This window comes from Peromyscus leucopus, chromosome 8b (assembly GCF_004664715.2).
Source record: "Peromyscus leucopus breed LL Stock chromosome 8b, UCI_PerLeu_2.1, whole genome shotgun sequence".
NCBI lineage: Eukaryota > Metazoa > Chordata > Mammalia > Rodentia > Cricetidae > Peromyscus > Peromyscus leucopus.
Window position 1 is genome coordinate 70,598,824 of NC_051086.1, and position 18,257 is coordinate 70,617,080.

The 18,257-nt window shown below is 40.5% G+C and overlaps 1 protein-coding gene across 1 annotated transcript; it reads left to right on the top strand.

Annotated features, from left to right (window-relative positions):
• Window positions 1-303: 303 nt before the first annotated feature.
• Window positions 304-15,872, top strand: Ska2 (spindle and kinetochore associated complex subunit 2). The gene is made up of 4 exons (XM_028878271.2): window positions 304-423; window positions 7,054-7,140; window positions 11,141-11,317; window positions 14,897-15,872. The coding sequence occupies exons 1-4, from the start codon at window positions 391-393 to the stop codon at window positions 14,963-14,965; spliced, it is 366 nt and encodes a 121-aa protein (XP_028734104.1). The 5' UTR covers window positions 304-390; the 3' UTR covers window positions 14,966-15,872.
• The last annotated feature ends 2,385 nt before the right edge of the window (window positions 15,873-18,257 follow it).

Here is an 18,257-nt window from a genome sequence, read left to right on the forward strand (position 1 = left end):
GGCGGGGAAGCCGGAGAGAAAAGAGGGTGTGTCACGTAGCCTAGGCCGGCGGTGGAAGCTCTTATGTCATTGGCTGCTGCTGCTTCCGAGTAGTCCAATCGTAGACGGTTTCCCAAGTATGAACTTGAAAGAGGAGAACAGAAGGCAGCCAATGAGAATAATCACATATACAACAGCCAATCCTCCTACGGCGTTTTGTGTCTTTGCCCAACAGAAAAATGTGTTTCATAAGGAGGGGCGTTACCCAATCGCCAATGGGCGGGCGCCGGCGGAAGGGACGAGCCAATGAGCGCGAGACGTTGAGTGACAGCTGTCCAATAGAGACCCTCAGTGCTAGCACGGCTGGCAGCTTAAGCGCCGCCGCGGTCTGAGGAATGTCAACTATTCAACATGGAGGCGGAGGTCGATAAGCTGGAACTGATGGTGAGTGGAGAGTGAAGGAAACCTATCCGGTAGTCGGTTTTCTCCACCAAAGGCCCAGAGGGTGAGGCGCGATTTGGAGCCGCCGGAAACGCCGGGTGGTGGAGCCTGGGATCTGAATCGAGTTCCCTCCTCCTGCATCGGAGGGAGCCACCGCCGCCGTGGTCTCTTAACCGCCGCGGGGGAAGGGGTTACATCCGGGGAACTCGTGAGGGAAATGGCGGGAGATGTTGAGGGTGTGGGCCTTTGTAATGCCCTGGTCTTCGCCTTCACCTCCACCGGCTCCGGGAGCCGCGCCCGGCACAGACACCGTCTCCTGTCCTTCCACCTTTCTTCCCGACGTGTGCCTGGAACGGTCTGTAAAAGCTCTGCGGTGGAGAGAGGTCGTTCACGTTTCCCCGAAAGGGGCGATGGAGGATGAGGTGGGGCAGAAGTCCAGGGGCGCGGAGATCGGGGCTCCACTCTTAACCTCCTCCAAGGCGAGCTGGGACGGTCTGAAAGAGGACGCTAGACGTGCACGAGAAACTTGCCCGCGGTCCCGCAGCCCCGGCGCCGTGCGGCCCGGAGGTGGCGTGGGAGAGGAGCGAGCCGCGGGCACCGAGCCGCGGGCACCGAGCCGCGGGCACCGAGCCTGGAGCCCCTTCCTGCGGCCGGCGCGTGCGGCATCGCGCCAGGCCAGGCCGGCTGCTTTCGAGCTGCCCGCTTTCTCTCCTCTGTGCAAGTGGAGCCTGGGACCTCGGACCTCGGTGGCCGCTGGCGTGTCTGGCGTGCACTGGGCGCCCAGCCCGGGGGCCTTCTAGCTTTCTCCGTGAGGGTTTTCTCCCGTTACTCGTTCTCTTTATTCTCGCCCTCCCATCTTTGCACTGGACGCTTGATCTCCGCGCCTTTTTTCTTAGTTCCCGTCTTCTGTCTTCGGCCTTCTTTTGCATGATCACTTTTCTTCCAGATTGGAATAGCATCCTCAAAAGTACAGAATGTGAAGGGATCACTGAGTTCCCCCAGGTCCTTAAATAACCAGATTAATATGAAAAGTAAAACATTTCTTCTTCGCTCGTAATCTGTAATCTGTCCTTCTTCCCTCGGCCTAGGTATCCGGTGTGTCTGAGCTACTCTCTCCAAGGAGTATCTTGAGTCTGTAACTTCTGCCTTGGAAAGGACTTTGGGGTGATCCTGGAAGATAGGAAGTTCCACTCCCCACCCCCATTCTCATCCTAGAAAGTGTGAGGCCTCAGTTTCTTTTCTCTTGCGTTAAGGAATTCAGGTGTTTCATATACGTTTTATTAGAGAGCTTTCAGTTGCTTTTATTAACATTGTATTTTAAACTTTGTGGAGGAGTATGGGAATGGGGGGGGGGCTTTACGGGGAGGAGAATTTTCCGCAGCTTTACAATCTTGAAAAATGAATAGTTGACTTAAAGGGTTTGTGTGTGTGTGTGTGTATAAAATGTGTGTATATCAATATAGTAATATTAACACACACAACGTTAAGCATTGTTAAATATTGTGGTTAATTCTCTTGTTGCTCTCCAACATTATGAAGTCCTTCCTTTGGAGTGGGTGAAGGTAGTTTTGCCTTGTTAGAGGCTAATTCTGTTTTTAACAGGTTATTTTCTTTAGTTGGTTGATCAATTTCAAAGCTTTATCTAGCCTTTCCAGTACAATCAATACTCAGACTTTTAAAAAATATTGAGCAGATTATCTTAAGGAAAACACAAACAGCCAGGAAAAAAGTAGATTTTTAGGAAGTTATGAGATTGTTGAACTTTTTTTTAGATATTGTCTAAATTATGAGGTAGCGTTAAAATTTCTTTTTGCAGAGAATGAAAGGAAAGCAGCTTTTCCCTTTGTGAGATTTCCTGAAATATACTTAGCACTTTAATTTTCCAAGTTATTATTTTCATAATCAAGACCTTAAAAAAAGCAAAATCAATTTTTAATCATGATTTTCAATATTAACTTTAGCTTTTTATTAACCAGACAGCAAAAGACATTTCATCTTCAGATGTACCATATTCTCAAAAGAAAAAAATGTATCTGTTGTAATTGTCTTTTTAAAGTCAAAGGTAAATGGTGTAAAAGTCTTTACATCACTTAAAAGATTTTCTAAGGAGCCCTTGGACGTATAATAGGAGTGCATGACGTTGTAAAGGCAATAGTTATTCTAACTCTGTAAAACATCTAATCTGAATGGATTTTTTTTGTATTTTTCTTGTGTTAACATTTAATTCAGAAAATTAAATTTGCCTTTTAAACACTTGTCTTTCAATCCCAATGCATGGTTAGCATAGTTAAATATTCCCAAAATTGAGTTTTGTGGCCCAGGAGCTGAGGATAAGTATCCAATGTTTCAGCTCTTTTGAGTCCATTTTTTAGCAGGTTTAATCTGTCTAAGTAGCTGAACTGGACCATTTAAAGGAAGGTCAATGAAAACAATGGGAATGTATTTTTGCATCAATCAACATTACTAATGGTGGAATAAGCTCACTGTAGGGTAACCTTTGTTCTCTGACATTCTCCCTTCACTAACTGATTGAGTGGCATTTGTCTCCTGCCCTCCTTTTGTGATACTCCCTGGGATTGTTCACAAAAGGAGTGTAATAGGATGCTTGGATTCTGTTTCTTGGTTTACATTTGACTTTTAGGGAAACTTATTTTATCCTCTCATTGTTTTCTTGATATTTCTAAGTTTGAAGGGAATGGATATGCATTTCTTCACTTCATAGGATATTTTAAGAGTTAAACTGAAAGATTAAAAATCCTCTTGCCTAGTGTTAGGTTACGTTGGGTTAATGTCCTGTTAAGAATATGTCGGTTCCCTGATACTCTCCTCCTTTATTGTATTAGCCCTCAATAAACTCTTGAGTTAAAAAGGCAGAAGGTTTAAGTGCTGTGTGTGTGTGTGTTTGTACATGTATTAGATTCCATAAAGATAAATTGGGTATGTAGTCATTTGTTTTCTTCTTTTTTTTTAAATGAGTATGAGTGCTTTGCCTACATGTATGTATGTATGTCTGTGCGCAACGTGTGTGTGCCTGGTGCCCAAGGAGGTCAGAAGAGGGCATTGGATCCCTTGGAACTGTTATGGATGATTTTGAGCTGCCAAGTGGGTGCTAGGAATCGAACCCAGGACCTCTGCAACAGGTGCTCTTAACCACTGAATCATGTCTCCAGTCCTTTGCATTTGTTTTCTTTGAAGTAATTACCCAGAGGACTTGCTTTCTATGGTAGGCAACCAACTGCTTTGGAAGAAGAGTCAACCAACATTACCTTTCGGCAGAGAACAGAAATATTTTTTTCATACATTTGCCTCAGTAGTAATCATAGCTGGTTTTGTTAGTATTAGTCCTCAAGTATTTCTGATGCCCATGTCAATTACTAAAGGCTCAGGACATATTACAAAATTCCTTTACATCTGCATGTTTATGTTTGAATGCTGCTACTTACTTACATGTTAGTTGTCAAAAAACCAATTATCACATGGGCTTTAAGTCTTTTACTCTCAAAAAAAGAACTTTGGTAAAAATGTTTTTAGGTTTTGGATGTCTGCTGACCCAAACTGGCAACTCCACACTAAAGTCTGTGCACACCGAAACTTCCCTTCCTTTCCGTCACTCCTGCTCGCGAATGCTCTGACTTTATTGCACTACTGTACTGTACAGCTAGCAGTGCAATAGTATTGTCAAAGCATCCGAAAGCAGGCTGCACACCTCTTTTAGTTCTCGTCGTACATCTGTACTATTTATGAAAACTTTTCTATAGCTTTCAGTGCTGAAAACTATATAATTTTGTTACCATGTATATTTTTAAAAGTCGTCATTTGAAAAAAAAAACATTAAAAATTTATTACTGTATTGCACTGAAAACTCATTACTGTATGTTTAAAATCATGGCTTGTCTAAATGAATAGTACTTTGTAATTTGCTTCTTTTTGTAACAGACTTGGATGGGTTCTGGCAACTCTTAGGTCTCATTAGATTGTATGAGTTGGTAAGTGATAAATGGTGTCATGTCTATCTACTATGGTAACACGGTGTCTTAGTGTTAATTTTGGTATTATATAGGAATTGCTCAGATTTAAAACTTAGGAAAGGGGACTAGAGAGATGGTTCAGCAGTCAAGAACACTACAGAGGCCCTGAGTCCCCTTCCCAGCATTCACATCTAGTAGCTCACAGCTCACAGCCACGTGTAAATCCAGCTCCAGGGGATTCAGTGCCATCTTCTGGCCTCTGCAGGCACACAGATGCAAAGTCACACATTGATACAAACACACAATAATAAAATCTTTAAAACTTAGACATGCTTGATTGTTGTATTTATAAAATAGAAACCATCATTTTTTGGTAATGCTTAACGCACATTTTATGTAAGTAAAACTCAGAATTTTAAGTGTACACTGATGAGTTTTGGCAAATGTACACAATCAGGAAACAACCTCCACTACTAAGATAAAAAACATTTTCATCACAGTGAAAAGTTCCTCTGTGCTGTCTGCAGTTTCTTCTCAAACAGTAGTTTTTTAAACTTTCTTATGAATGGGCTTATACATTAACTGGTCTTGTATGTTTGCCTTTTTGCACTTACTGTAAGTACTTTTGTCATTTTATCTTGTTGCATGCATTGACAACTGACTCATTTTTATTGCTGAGTAGTATTCCATTGTATAAAGTCTGACAAATTGTTTCTGGGGTTGTTTCCAGGCTTTGCCTATTATGAATAAAATGGCTGCAAGCATTAAGTGTTTTTGTGTGGACATAATTTCTTATTTCTTTTGTGTAAATACTGAGAAATGGGATTACTAGGTACTGTGAATGTTTGATTTTGTAAGAAATTGCTAAAATCATCTGGGCAGTGATGGCACACACCTTAATCCTAGCACTTGGGAGGCAGAGACAGCTATATCTCTGAGTTCGAAGCCAGCCTGGTCTACAGAGCTGGTTCCAGAGGGGCCAGGGCTACACACAGAAGTCTTGTCTAAAAAAAAATACAACCAACAACAACAAAGGGAAGAAACTGATAAAATCTTTTCCATAGTTGCCTTAATGATACTGAACATTTTTCATGTGTTTATTTGCAACGGATGTATCTTCTTTAATGTCTTTCTTGAAGTCTTCTGGCATCCATGCATACATACATGTACATACATGTATCCATGTAAACTACACACAGACACATGCACATTTTTTTTCTCAATCCAAGGTCACTAATACTAATATTTTTTCCTTGGAGATTTGTGTTTTGGGGGCTGGTGGTTCTTAGTGGTTAAGAGTGCTCCCTGTTCTCCAGAAGACTGGAGTTTGCTTCTCAGCAGTAAGGCTGTGCAGCTTGCAATCATCTGTAATTCCAACTTCAGGGGACCCTACACCCTCTTCTGGCCTCTCTGGGCTCCTTCACACATGTGGCAAAGACAGACACACACAAACACATACATTTAAAAGTTTTTTGGTAAATTTTAAAATATTTTTATGTGTATGTGTGTGTGTGCTTGCTTGGGTTGTTGACATCCACCACATGCATACAGGAGCCAGTGGAAGACAGAAGAGAGTATCTTCTGAAACTGGAGTTACAGATGGTTGTGAGCAGTCATGTGGATGCTGAGAGCTGAATGAACCTAGATCCTCTGTAACTCCTTTAAGCACTGAATCATTTCACCAGCCCCCAAATTAAATCTTTTTTTTTTTCTTTTTGTTTTTCAAGACAGGGTTTCTCTGTGTAGTTTTGGTGCCTGTCTTGGATCTCGCTCTGTAGACCAGGCTGGCGCAGAACTCACAGAGATCCGCCTGGCTTTGCCTCCCAAAGGCATGAGCCACTGCTGCCTGTCCCCAAATTAAATCTCAACAAAAAGACTTAACATGGCCCAATATTACACAGCTTATGTATATGTGTATGGGTGCACATGCATGGTGCATATGTTAAAGTCAAACTTGCATGAGTGAGTTCTTTGCTTCCACCAGGCAGGTGCTTGGGATGGATGTAGCTTGGTGAAATGTACAGAAGGCCCTGGGACCAGACGCTCGCACTGCCTGAAATAGGATTCTGGAGGGATAAACTGGAGGATTAAGATGTCAAGCTCAGCTGGGTGTGGTGGCACACATCTTAGGTCTCAGTGCTCAGGAGGCAGAGGCAGGCGGATCTCTGTGAGTTCGAGCACAGCCAGGGCTATACAGAGAAACCCTAAAGATTTCAAGCTCATTTTCTGCAGTAGCCAGCCCTAGGTATAACTGGTTTACATTAAACCCTGTCTCAGACCAACAAAAGCTTAGTCCTTCCTTCCACCATGTGGATCCTGGGATTGAATGCAGATCATCGGGCTTGACTGCAGGCATCTTTACCTGCTGGGTTGTCATGAAATCAACATAGCCCTAGTTTTCAGTTTTGTTTTGTTTTGTTTTGTTTTTTTTGAGCTGAGGATCGAACCCAGAGCCTTGCGCTTGCTAGGCAAGCACTCTACCACTGAGCTAAATCCCCAACCCTAGTTTTATGTTTTTAATAGAGCATAAATATTATGGATATTATTTGCTTTAAATACTACAAGTTAAAGTGAGTGTCATATTAAAATATTCAAGAATGTGAGAATGAATAATTATGCTTACTAATATATTTTTATTAACTAATATATGTGTGCTGATTTTTAGTTCCAGAAAGCTGATTCTGATTTGGATTACATTCAATATAGGCTGGAATATGAAATCAAGACTAATCACCCAGATTCAGCAGGAGAGGTAACTGGGAAATAAGTAAAATTTTTTTGTTTTGTTTTTTTCAAGACAGAGTCTCACTCACTAAGTGTTCCTGGCTGTCCTGAAACTCACTATGTAGACCAGCCTGACCTAAACTTCAAAAATATGTCTGCTTCTGCCTCCTGAGTGGTGGCATTATAGGCGTACACCACTTTGCCTGGATAGGTAGATCTTTTTAATAGAACGCTTTGTACAGACATTTTCTGGTAATGTTCTAGTAGTAATACATTCTAACAATTATTAAGCACCAAGCTTTTCTTGTGAGTGCTAGGTTTGTGGAGTCACAAAATCTTGTTTTGATGGAAGATTGCTCATTGTATGCTGAAGTGATTATACTTCTTCATATTTTCCCAAGAGAAATAGGAACATATGTTTACAGAATGACATGTATTAAATGTTTTTTGTTTGTTTGTTCTTGTTTATGAGACAGGGTTTCTCTGTGTATCCCTGGCTGTCCTGGATCTTGCTCTGTAGACCAGACTGACCTCGAACTCACAGAGATCCGCATGCTCCTGCTTCCCGAGTGCTGGGATTAAAGGTGTGCGCCACCACTGCCTGGCTTATGTGCTAACTTAAAAACAGTTAATGAGGGGCTGGAGAGATGGCTCAATGGTTAAGAGCACTGACTCCTCTTCCAGAGGTCCTGAGTTCAATTCCCAGCAACCACATGGTGGCTCACAACCACTTGTAATGAGATCTGGTGCCCTCTTCTGGCCTGCAAAGACACATGTAGGCAGAATACTGTATACATTAAAAAAAAAAAAAAAGTTAATGAACTCAGATGTACAAGTCAGGAGGAAGCCTCTGAAGTGACAAGACAGAATATTTCTACTTCTAGAATAGTGGTCCATAATATAAAGGGAGAGAAGGCTTAGTGGTCATGATAGTCTCTGGGGAAGATGATATGCTGTTAAGTTTACTTTATTATAGATATGAACAGTGATTTTTGAATAAAGTTATGTATTTTTACTGGTCACTCTCCCCTCCCCCCGTTTTCTTTCTACTTAACACAATCCATGGTCATCTGGGAGGAACTTCAGTTGAAAAAAATACCTTTGTCAGAGTGACCTGTAAGCAAGTCTGTGAGCATTTTCTTTTGTTAATGATTGCTGGGGTATGGGCCAGCTCACTGTAGGCAGGGCCTCCCTGGGCAAGTGGTCCTGGGATGTATAAGAAAGCAAGCTGAACAAGTGACGAGGATCAAGTGAGGAAGCAGCATCCTCCATGGCCTCAGCTTCCATTCCTGCCTCCAGGTTCCTGCTTGAGTTCCTGCCCTGACTTCCTTTTAGGATGGACTGATTGGGATGAGGAAGCTAAATAAACCCTTTTCTCCCAGAGATGGTTTTGGTCCATGTTTTATTACAGCAATAGAAAGCACACGAGAGCAGTATTTAAGGTTACATTGCTTAGAAATCACTAACTTTATCTATTTAATCTTGAGAAAGAGTCTCATGTGGCTTAGACGGCTTAAGTGAGATCCCCTTGCCTCAGCCCCCTGAGTAGCTGGAATTACAGATGCATGCCCACTGCATCAGAGCTCTGTTTATATACCATAAATTCATGCCTTCTATGTACACATGTCCATGGGAAAGAGGAAACAATGTCCATGCATCGTCAGTTGATAGTATACTTGACAGTAACAGGAAATAGCACATTTGAATTGTAAAAAATCTATATATTAAAGAAGTTATTTTAGGCTGGGCACGATAGTGCTCACCCATAACAGGCAGGAACATTGCTATACATTTTTAGCTAGCCTCTTTATCTGGGTTTGGGGCAGTTGGGTCTGCATAGTGAGACTATCAAAAAACCAAAAAATTAAACAACAGCAGAATCTCAAACAAAACTTTGGTTTTTGTAAGTTCAAGGCCAGCCTGAACTTTGAACAAACAAATGACAAATGCAGTAAGGTATACAATTCAGTGGACTGTAGTCCTGTAGCTGTTCCCACAATAATTAAAAAATATATATTACTATCCTGGGTGGTGGTGGTATATACCTTTAATCCCAGCACACAAGAGACAGAGGCAGATGGATCTCTGAGTTCGAGGCCAGCCTGGTCTACAAATCTAGTTATAGAACAGCTAAGGTTTGTTATACAGAGAAATTCTGTCTGGAATCTACCCCCCTCCCCAAATATTACTAGTGTGTATATGTGTGTGTGCGCGTGTGTGCGTGCGTGCGCGCGCACACATTCCCTGGCCCACGTGACAACTTTTGGAGTCAGATCTCACCATGGGCTCCTTATATTGAACTGAGGTCATCAGGCCTGCAGGATGATCACTTTGACTCACTGAGCCAGGTGACCAGCCCCTGCTCTTAAATCTTAATTTTTACAATTTACATTACCATCCTTTTTCAACATCTTTATTGCCTGAGAAGGAAACCTCTTTCCCCATTGCCCTATTCCCACTCCCACCAGTTCATGGCGTCAATTAATTTACTTTCTATTCCCATAGGTGTGTTACTGTAAACATTTTACAAAAATTGAAGCATAAGTATGTGGTTGTCTTACCTTTCACTTAGCATGTTTTCAAGGTTCATCTATGTTGAAGTACAAACAGTACTTATTTCCTTTCTATTGTTAAAAGGTATCTATGTATAACTATACCAGTTTTGTTTATCCACTCATCAGTTACATATCAGGCTGTTCCAACCTTTAGGATATAGTGAATAATGCCTGTGAACATTCATGTAGAAGTTTGGGTATACCACGTTTTCATTTCTGTGGATGTATATCCAGGCATGAAATTACTGGCCATAGAAGCAGCTCATACTCAATATTTTGAAGAAACATCAAAATGTTCAAAAATAGTTGTCATTAAACTGATCCTTTCTGTAGTTTTGAAACAGTTTCAGTATATATTCTAAGATAGCCTTAAACTTACAAAGCCCAGGCTGGCCTCAAACTTGCTGTATAACCCAGGATGGTCTAGAACTTCTTATCTTTCTACTTCAGCCTTCCATATACTGGGAATACAGACATCTGCCACTGTGTTTGGCCATGTGAATGTTTTTGAAGTGTACCATTCAGGTGCTGTTGCACACTTGTTACACAATTATCTCTACCATCCATCTCAGTGGATTGTCTTGGCTTTTCGTGTTTTTTTTTTTTTTTTTTTTTTGAGAGAAGGTAGCCCTGGCTGTCCTAGAACTCAATCTGTAGACCAGGCTGGTCTTGAACTCACATAGATCACCTGCCTCTGCTTCCCAAGTGCTGGGATTAAAAGTGTGCACCACCACTACCTGGCTATCAGCAAATTGTCATCCTTCCAAACTTTACACACTGTACCCATTAAACAGTAACCCCCCATTATCCTCCCTACCCAACTCCAACCCCCAACAACTACCATTCTACTTTTAGCCTTTGTGAATTTTTCTATTCTACATTTTGTATTTGTTCATTTGTGATTGGCTTATTTCATACATTTATTAAATCCTCCAGACATCCAGATTATGGGCTTTCCAAGCAGGGCTAACAATCTGAGTTCAAATTCCTGAACACACAGTGGAAGGAGAGAATTTACCCTTCAAAGTCATTCTGTGACCTCCACTTGTCCACAGCATATTGGGGTTTTATTTTTAAAATAATATTCATAACTAAAACTTGTACACACACACACGTACACACTAATCATCTATATATCACTGTCAGAATTTCCTTTAAATTTTTAAAAAATATTTCTTTATTATGGTGTGTGTGTGTGTGTATACACAAACAGGAGTAGAGCCTCTGTAGCTGAGTATGGTAGTTCATACCTTTAATCCCAGTACCTGGGAGGCAGAAGCAGGTGGATTTCTCTGAGTTCCAGGTCAGCATGGTCTACATAGCAATTTTTAGACCAACCAGGGATGTACAGTAAGATAGTAGTGACCAAACAAATATGTGGTAGAATGTGTTGTACATATTAATTTTTAAAAATAAGCTTAATTTTCCCACTACATCATTTAACATATGTTAACCTTATTTTTTCTGATGTAGAAAAATGCAGTTGCAATTTTAAAGGAATTATCAGCAATAAAGTCTCGATATCAAGCTTTGTGTGCACGCTTTAAGCCACTTTCTGTTGAGCAAAAAGAGAATAAGAGCCGCATTGGTGCTACTCTGAGCAAGACAATGACCATGATACAGGAACTACAAAAGCACACAGACCTGGAGGTAATGTTTTTAGTTGATAGACTGGACTTGTGAAGTTTTAGTTGTGGATATTGTTTTAAAGATAAAACCCCAGTGTGCTGTGCTATGTCCATGCTCGGCTTCCAGATACTTGGCTGTGATTGAGGTGGTGAGGGGGTGAAGAAAAGATAGACACACAGACAGAAATGCTGGGATCTGGTAGCCTGGACTCTGGAGAAGCACAGTGTGTTTAGTATATAGAGTTGAGCAGGGGCAGGGTAATCGCACACGGCTGAACAATGAAGTGGGGTTATCACATACAGAATTTATGGTATACAGCTAGATCAAGAAGGCAGGCTTAGCTAATGGGGAGGAGCCAGCTCTACAGGGGAGCAGTTGTCAGGCCATATAGATCTGGGGAGAGGAAGCTATGGTGGACACTTTCTGCACACACTGTCAACATCCACACTCAGATCAGAGGAAGGCTTTGCCATTCCTCCAAGGGTCTGTGGCTCTAGGGTATTCTACATGGCTGGCTCATGTCAACAACACAGATTCACTCAGGACTTCAGTTACCCATGGCTTACTCTACTTTCTACAGTGGAATGTAAAATTTAGTAGTCATTTTAAACTATTGATAGAAATCAATTTTTTTGATTCCCTAAAACTTAATCGCTTTTCTTTTTAGTAAAAGAAGAGAAAAAAGAAAAATTATGTTGATTTGACTTGGTTAGTGAAAAGGTATACTGTTTTGGGTTTTATAACCATGGCAGAAGAGAAAACTTAAATTTACTAAACTTATAAAATGAAGCAACTCTCTGTTTTTGGAGATAGGACAGTCTCATTGTGTAGTACTATCTTGGACTCAAACCAATTCTCCTGCCTCAGCCTCCTGAGTGCTGGATTATAGACATGTGCCCACCATGCTGGGATTCTCCTGGTTCATATAAGAACTGGTAAGTGTTTGATGCAAAGTCAGGCCGAATGGCAAACATCTAATCCCAGCACTTGGGAGGTGGAGGCAGCAGCAACAACAAAAAAGTCCTCCCCCGACCAAAAAGAGTTACAGGCCCATCTGATCTATATAGTGAATTCTAAGGCAAGGCAGTGAGACTCTTTCTTAAAGAAAAACTCAACAACAAACTGTTGAAGGCCAGCCTGGGCTACAGAGTAAGATCCTGCCTCAACCAAAACAAAACAAGACTAAACAACAACAAAAAAAAAACCCTAGAAAGGACTGGCGATGTACAGTGCTTGCCCACCATGCATGAGGCCTCTGGTTCAGTCCCTGGAACTGTATAAACCGGGCATGGTGGGCTACATGTATTATCCCAGCACCTGAAGCAGGAGGATTGGAAGTTTGAGGTCATCTTTGTCTACAGAAGGAGTTTGGGGCCAGTCTGATATACATGAGATCCTGTCTCAAAAAATGGAAGGAGGGGAGTGAGGGGCAAGGAAGCATCATAACTAGTAAGACATCAAATGTTGATGGTACACCCCTGTAATCTCATCTCTTGAAAAACTGAAGGACTTTCATAATTCCATTCCAATTGGGGCTACATAGCAAGATACTGTCTCAAAAAGCAAAAAACAAAAAACAAAAAACAAAAACAAAAACAATCAAAAAACACACGTAGATGATTTCTATTTTTGTTATTGGTTTTGTTTGCTTGTTTCAAATGCATGTAGCTTTCGCTGGTCTGGAATTCAATATATAGATCATAGACCAGATTGATCTTGAATTTAGAGAGATCTGCCTGCCTCTGCCTTCCAAATGCTAGGATTAAAGGCATCTACCACCATGCCTGGCTCTAGACCTTTCAGTGTATGTGTTGGGGGATCAAACTGTGCCTTGTTCATGCTAGGGAAGCGGGAAGCACCCTACCATAGAGCTGTATCCTGCTGGGTTTTTGTTTGTTTTGTTCTGCTTTTTTCTTTTATATTTTATACAAATGCTACTAAATTAAACACGGCCCCAGTAAAAGTCTTAGTGCCTAGCTCAGTAGCTGATGTTTTTATACCACAACATGTGAGGAGTCTATACACATCAGGTCGTAAGTTCACAATTACAAGGATCTTAAGTAAGATGGAGATGATGCTTGAAGGAGAGGATGAAGAAGGTACTACCTATCCATTCATGCCTACTTGTTCCAGGAAAGGAACAAAAAACCCCAAAACAACAGTTACATCAATCTTTAGACTGATTAAGTTGGTCTCAATTCTAGGAAAAAGCCTTTGAGGACTTAATAAATTTATGGCCTGAGAATTCTTCCCTAGTAAGCTTAGGAATAACAGGGATTTATTGAGAATATGTTTTGCCATATTAATACCATTCCCTTATTTGGAGTAGATTTCTGCACTGTGTGGGTTGCAGAATAAATGTTTATAATTTTATACATAAGAACATGTTGGGCCAATGTTGATCTGTCAAACCAGCTGCATAGAAGAGTAGTGGGTTTCTGAGATGTTGGAGAATGAGGCTATCCAATAACCACATGTGGCTATATAAATTTAAAAGTGGTTACATAAAATTGAAAATTCAGTTCTCCATTTCCTGTTCAAACTGCAGATACAGATTATTTCCAGCATATGGAAAGTTTTATTGGATGGTGCTACCCTGGAGATGCTGATTCTGTAGTTCTGTCATGTTCCAGATTTGGCAGTCTCTAGAGATGACCTATATAATTAGGCCAACTTGTAACTATTTCAGAGGTTTGAGCTGTAGCTTGTGTTATTTTCCCATATAACCCTTTTCTCGGACAACCTGTTGGTGTTCTGTGAAAATCCTTTATTGGTTATCTCATTCCTTTTTGTTTCGGCTCTTGCTCCCGCCTGCTTTGAGTGGATAGTTACTTGTTTCCTCCTCATCTTATTACCCATCAGAGTACTTGCTTTTCTCCCCCCCCCCCCATTAGGGTTTTTCAGCCCTGGCTGTCCTGGTATTCACTCTGTAGACTAGGCTGTCCTGAAACTTAGAGACTTACCAGTCGCTGGGATTAAAGGTGTTTGCCGCTACCACCCAGCTTCTTGTTTTTTAAAATGTTTTTTGAGATGAGGTCTTCAAAATGTAGCACAAACTTATTTCTCTGGGGAAAATGTCATACTGTTTTGGTCCAAATCTCTTCCAAATATGGTATCCAAACATTAATTTAGTTCTATTAAATGATAGTTCTTAATTTGTCTGACTTCTTTTTTTTAACAAATTATATATTTATTTGTATTTTATGTGCATTGGTGTTTTGCCTGCATGTGTGTCTGTGTAAGGATGTCAGAGCCCTGGAACTGGAACTACAGACAGTTGTGAGCTGCTGTGTGGGGGCTGGGAATTGAACCCAGGTCTTTTGGAGGAGCAGTCAGTGCTCTTAACTGCAGAGTCATCTCTCCAGCCCAGTTTGTTTGATTTCTTGATCCTGTTTGTATAGTCTAATTGCAAGTTCTTTGAAAGCCCAATCATGGTGTATAAATAGCCAAACAGCTATTGTTTTCCTTTATCTTTCAGGTTTCATGATTACATATAGTATAAGCTTACAAACACATCTGTGCAACAGAGCAACGGATGTTTAACTCATTTAACAACCTCTGGAGGCCTTTGAACTAAATATTTTGTCATTTGTTTTCTAGCTAACTCCACTGACTGAGGAAGAGAAAGCTGTGACAGAGCAGTTAAAATCTCACATGCCAGACTTATAAAGACATGGAATTTTAAAACGGACTCTAATGGAGAAAAGGGCAATTCCAAAGAGATTCAGCAAGATGTCTTGTTCATGCTTGATGTCATTAATCCATCAAGGGGTGGGAGGCTGATGAGGAAGATTGAGATTTTCCTTGAGTGTCAGGATCGTGATGCTTTTCATAGGAGAGGAAATTGTTCGAAGGGTAGATATCATATGACTAAAAGCCAAAAAGGATGGAATGGGAAGAAGATTGAAATACTGATGCCCATAGTTGTGGGTTCAGGTAATGAAATCCCTTAATACTATTTTAATCTGTTTTCTTTTTTATAGTTGGGATAAGTTTAGATGCTTTGGGATTTTGTAAAAGAATATTTATGTACATTTCCATCAGTGTGTGAATGGAGAAAATACTTGTATATTATAATTATTCAGGTGTTTGTTTCCTTTTTTGAGACAAGCTCTCACTATGTAGCTTTGGCTAGCCTTGGGGTTCACTCTGTAGACCAGACTGGCATGAATCCTAGAGATGCCTGCTCCTGCCTCCTGAGTACTGGGAGTAAAGGTGTACACTGCCACACTGGGTGCTGTTTCTTTCTCCCTCTCTCTTTTTTTGAGACAAGGTTTTATGTATCCCAGGCTGGCTTCAGAATTGGTGTTGCCCAGGATAATCTTTTACTTTGCTACTTCCAGAGTGCTAACTAGCGCCTGAGCATGCTAGGCTAGCATTGTGCCAACCGAGCTACATCTCCAACCCTGTAATTTCTGTTTTGAAAATGTACATTATAGACGATAGCACATTTTTAGTTGTGTGTCTATGATGTCCAGTATTTCCCTAATATAATTCATAGACTGTTTTGTGAAAACTCTTCTTGTTTTTTTCCCCTTCCCATTGTTTGCTAATAATAAATGAACTTGTTCTCAAATGCTGTTTTAGACTGTCCATCTAGTATTGCAATGTTTGTTATCTATCTTTAAGTTTAATGTTGTAGTTGTTCATTCTATATGAAAGGTAAAACACTGAAATCACTGACTTATTTGCTACTATCTCTCTGTGTGTGTGTGTGTGTGTGTAAATCAATTTCACTATATTTTTATGGTTCTTGAACTATATACTTGGGATGCAGTCTACCACTGAGTTATAGCCCTAAATCTCCTTATGTATTTACTTTTGAAACAGAGTTCCACTTTGTCCAGACTTGCCTAGGGTATCTTGGTGAGCTGGCTGCCTCGGTTCTTTAATGGTGGGATTACAGGAAGGAGAAACCATCCCAGTCTTTTTTTTTTTTTTTTGAGTCAGAATTTTACTACATAGCCCTGATAGTCTGAAATGTGTTAGGTAGACCAGGCAGGCCAAGAACTCATAGATCCCCTGCTTCTGCTCTGAGTGCAGGATCAAAGACTGACCCTGTTTTTTTTTTTTAAAGATTTACTTTTATTTTATGTACATGGGAATTTTGCCTGCATGTATATCTGCCTGTTCATGCCTCGTACCCAGGGAGGCCAGAAAAGGGTGTACATATCGGTGAGCTGCCACGTGGATACTGGGAATTGAACCTGGGTCTTCAGGAAGAACAGCAAGTGCTCTTAACTACTGCGCCATCTATTAAGCCTTCTGTTTTTGTTGCTGGCCTTGAACTCAGAGCTCCTCTTGCCTCCTCCTGAGCAGTGGGATTAAAGGTGTGCACCACCACTGTTCTGGGGCTGTTTGTTTTTTTTTGAGAGAGGCTCTCACTGTCTAGGCCTTGCTGTCCTGGAACTGGAGATAATCTTACTCAGTCTTCTAAATGCTGGGATTACAGACATGAACTTTCATACCTGCTTTAAAATTTGTTACAAGCATAGAGATCTGCCTGCCCCTGCCTCCTGAGTTCTGGGATTAAAGGCTGTGCGACCACATCCACCCTGACAGACACTGTGTTGGGAGCAGGTCCCAGAATATGGTGCGTGATGGCCTGGAACTCAAGATCTTCTTGCCTTAGACACTTGCGAATGTGGCTGCTAGCACCACAGCCAATCAGTTTAAAGAATATACTGAGAATACATAGAGAACCATTTTTAGTAGGCTGAAGATCAAGAAGATAACTATGATCAAGTTGGTCATGGGGTTTCAGGTGAACAAGAATTGGTTTCAAACAAAACCCAGCAAATGTGTATTTTTTTTCCCCCTTTACATTTGTTTTCCAATCCTTAAGACTTTATTGCTTGTTCATTTGTAATTTTGTTAGTGGCCACTCTTCTGTTAGCTGGAACTGAAACCATTTTAATGCATTTGCATCCACTTATCTAATTTTTACTACTCTAATTTAGAATTATTTCTCATCTTCATGCTAATTTTCTATTACTGTAGTGTTTTTCTGTTTTAATTTATGAGTACTTAAGATATTTAGAAATACAGGTATAATGTATATTTTCCAGAAATAATCTGCAGTCAATTTATTCTTTTCTATATGTATTCACATTGAATTGTTAAAAAACAAAAGGTCAATAATCATACATTGTATAGTAGCTGTATATAGTTTTCACATTTAAAATATATTTTTTCATGACATACACCATATATTCAATATTCTTTTAAACGTTTATAACTACTGTGTATAGCTATACCATGATTTTGCTCAGATTTTTTTTTTTTTTTCCGAGACAGGGTTTCACTATAGCCGTTGCTTGTTCAGTTTCTTACTGTCAATCTCTATAGTTATAATTTACAAAAGCAATAGCATTTTGGGAGAAGCATGTGTCTTGTGGAGAAGGGCAGAGCAAAGTCAGCCCCTCAGTGCTGCCCCAGTTTTTTGGTTTTAGGGTATAGCCCTGTCTGGCTTCATGCAGATTCTCAATCTTCTGCCTCAAGCTCCCAAGTGCTAGCAGACTTCCTAATCCAGTTTCTGACAAGACCTTTTACTTGGCCAACTGCCAATTTTTTGCCCAAGTTAACCACAACCTGACTGTACTTGGAATCAAAGACCCCTAATGAGTTGCAGATTTCACTAATGTTTTATTTTTATGAACTATTCTGATAACTATTAGTTCCTTAAACATTTTGGGTTGGTAGGCAAATATACCATAATCTGTTTTTAATGTGTTTCGTATAGTGTTGTCATCTAATATACTTAAGGGCAAGGATTTCTCCATATTTTGAGAATCCCAAGTGCCATACTGTTTCCCACAATCAATTTCTTTTTGGTTGGTTTTTGAATTTGAATATGGAGCCCTAGCTGGCTTGGAACTCACTATGTAGACCAGGCTAGTCTCGAACATCTAGAGCTCTGTTTGTTCTGCCTAGTCATTAAAGGCCACGATTCAAGGATAAA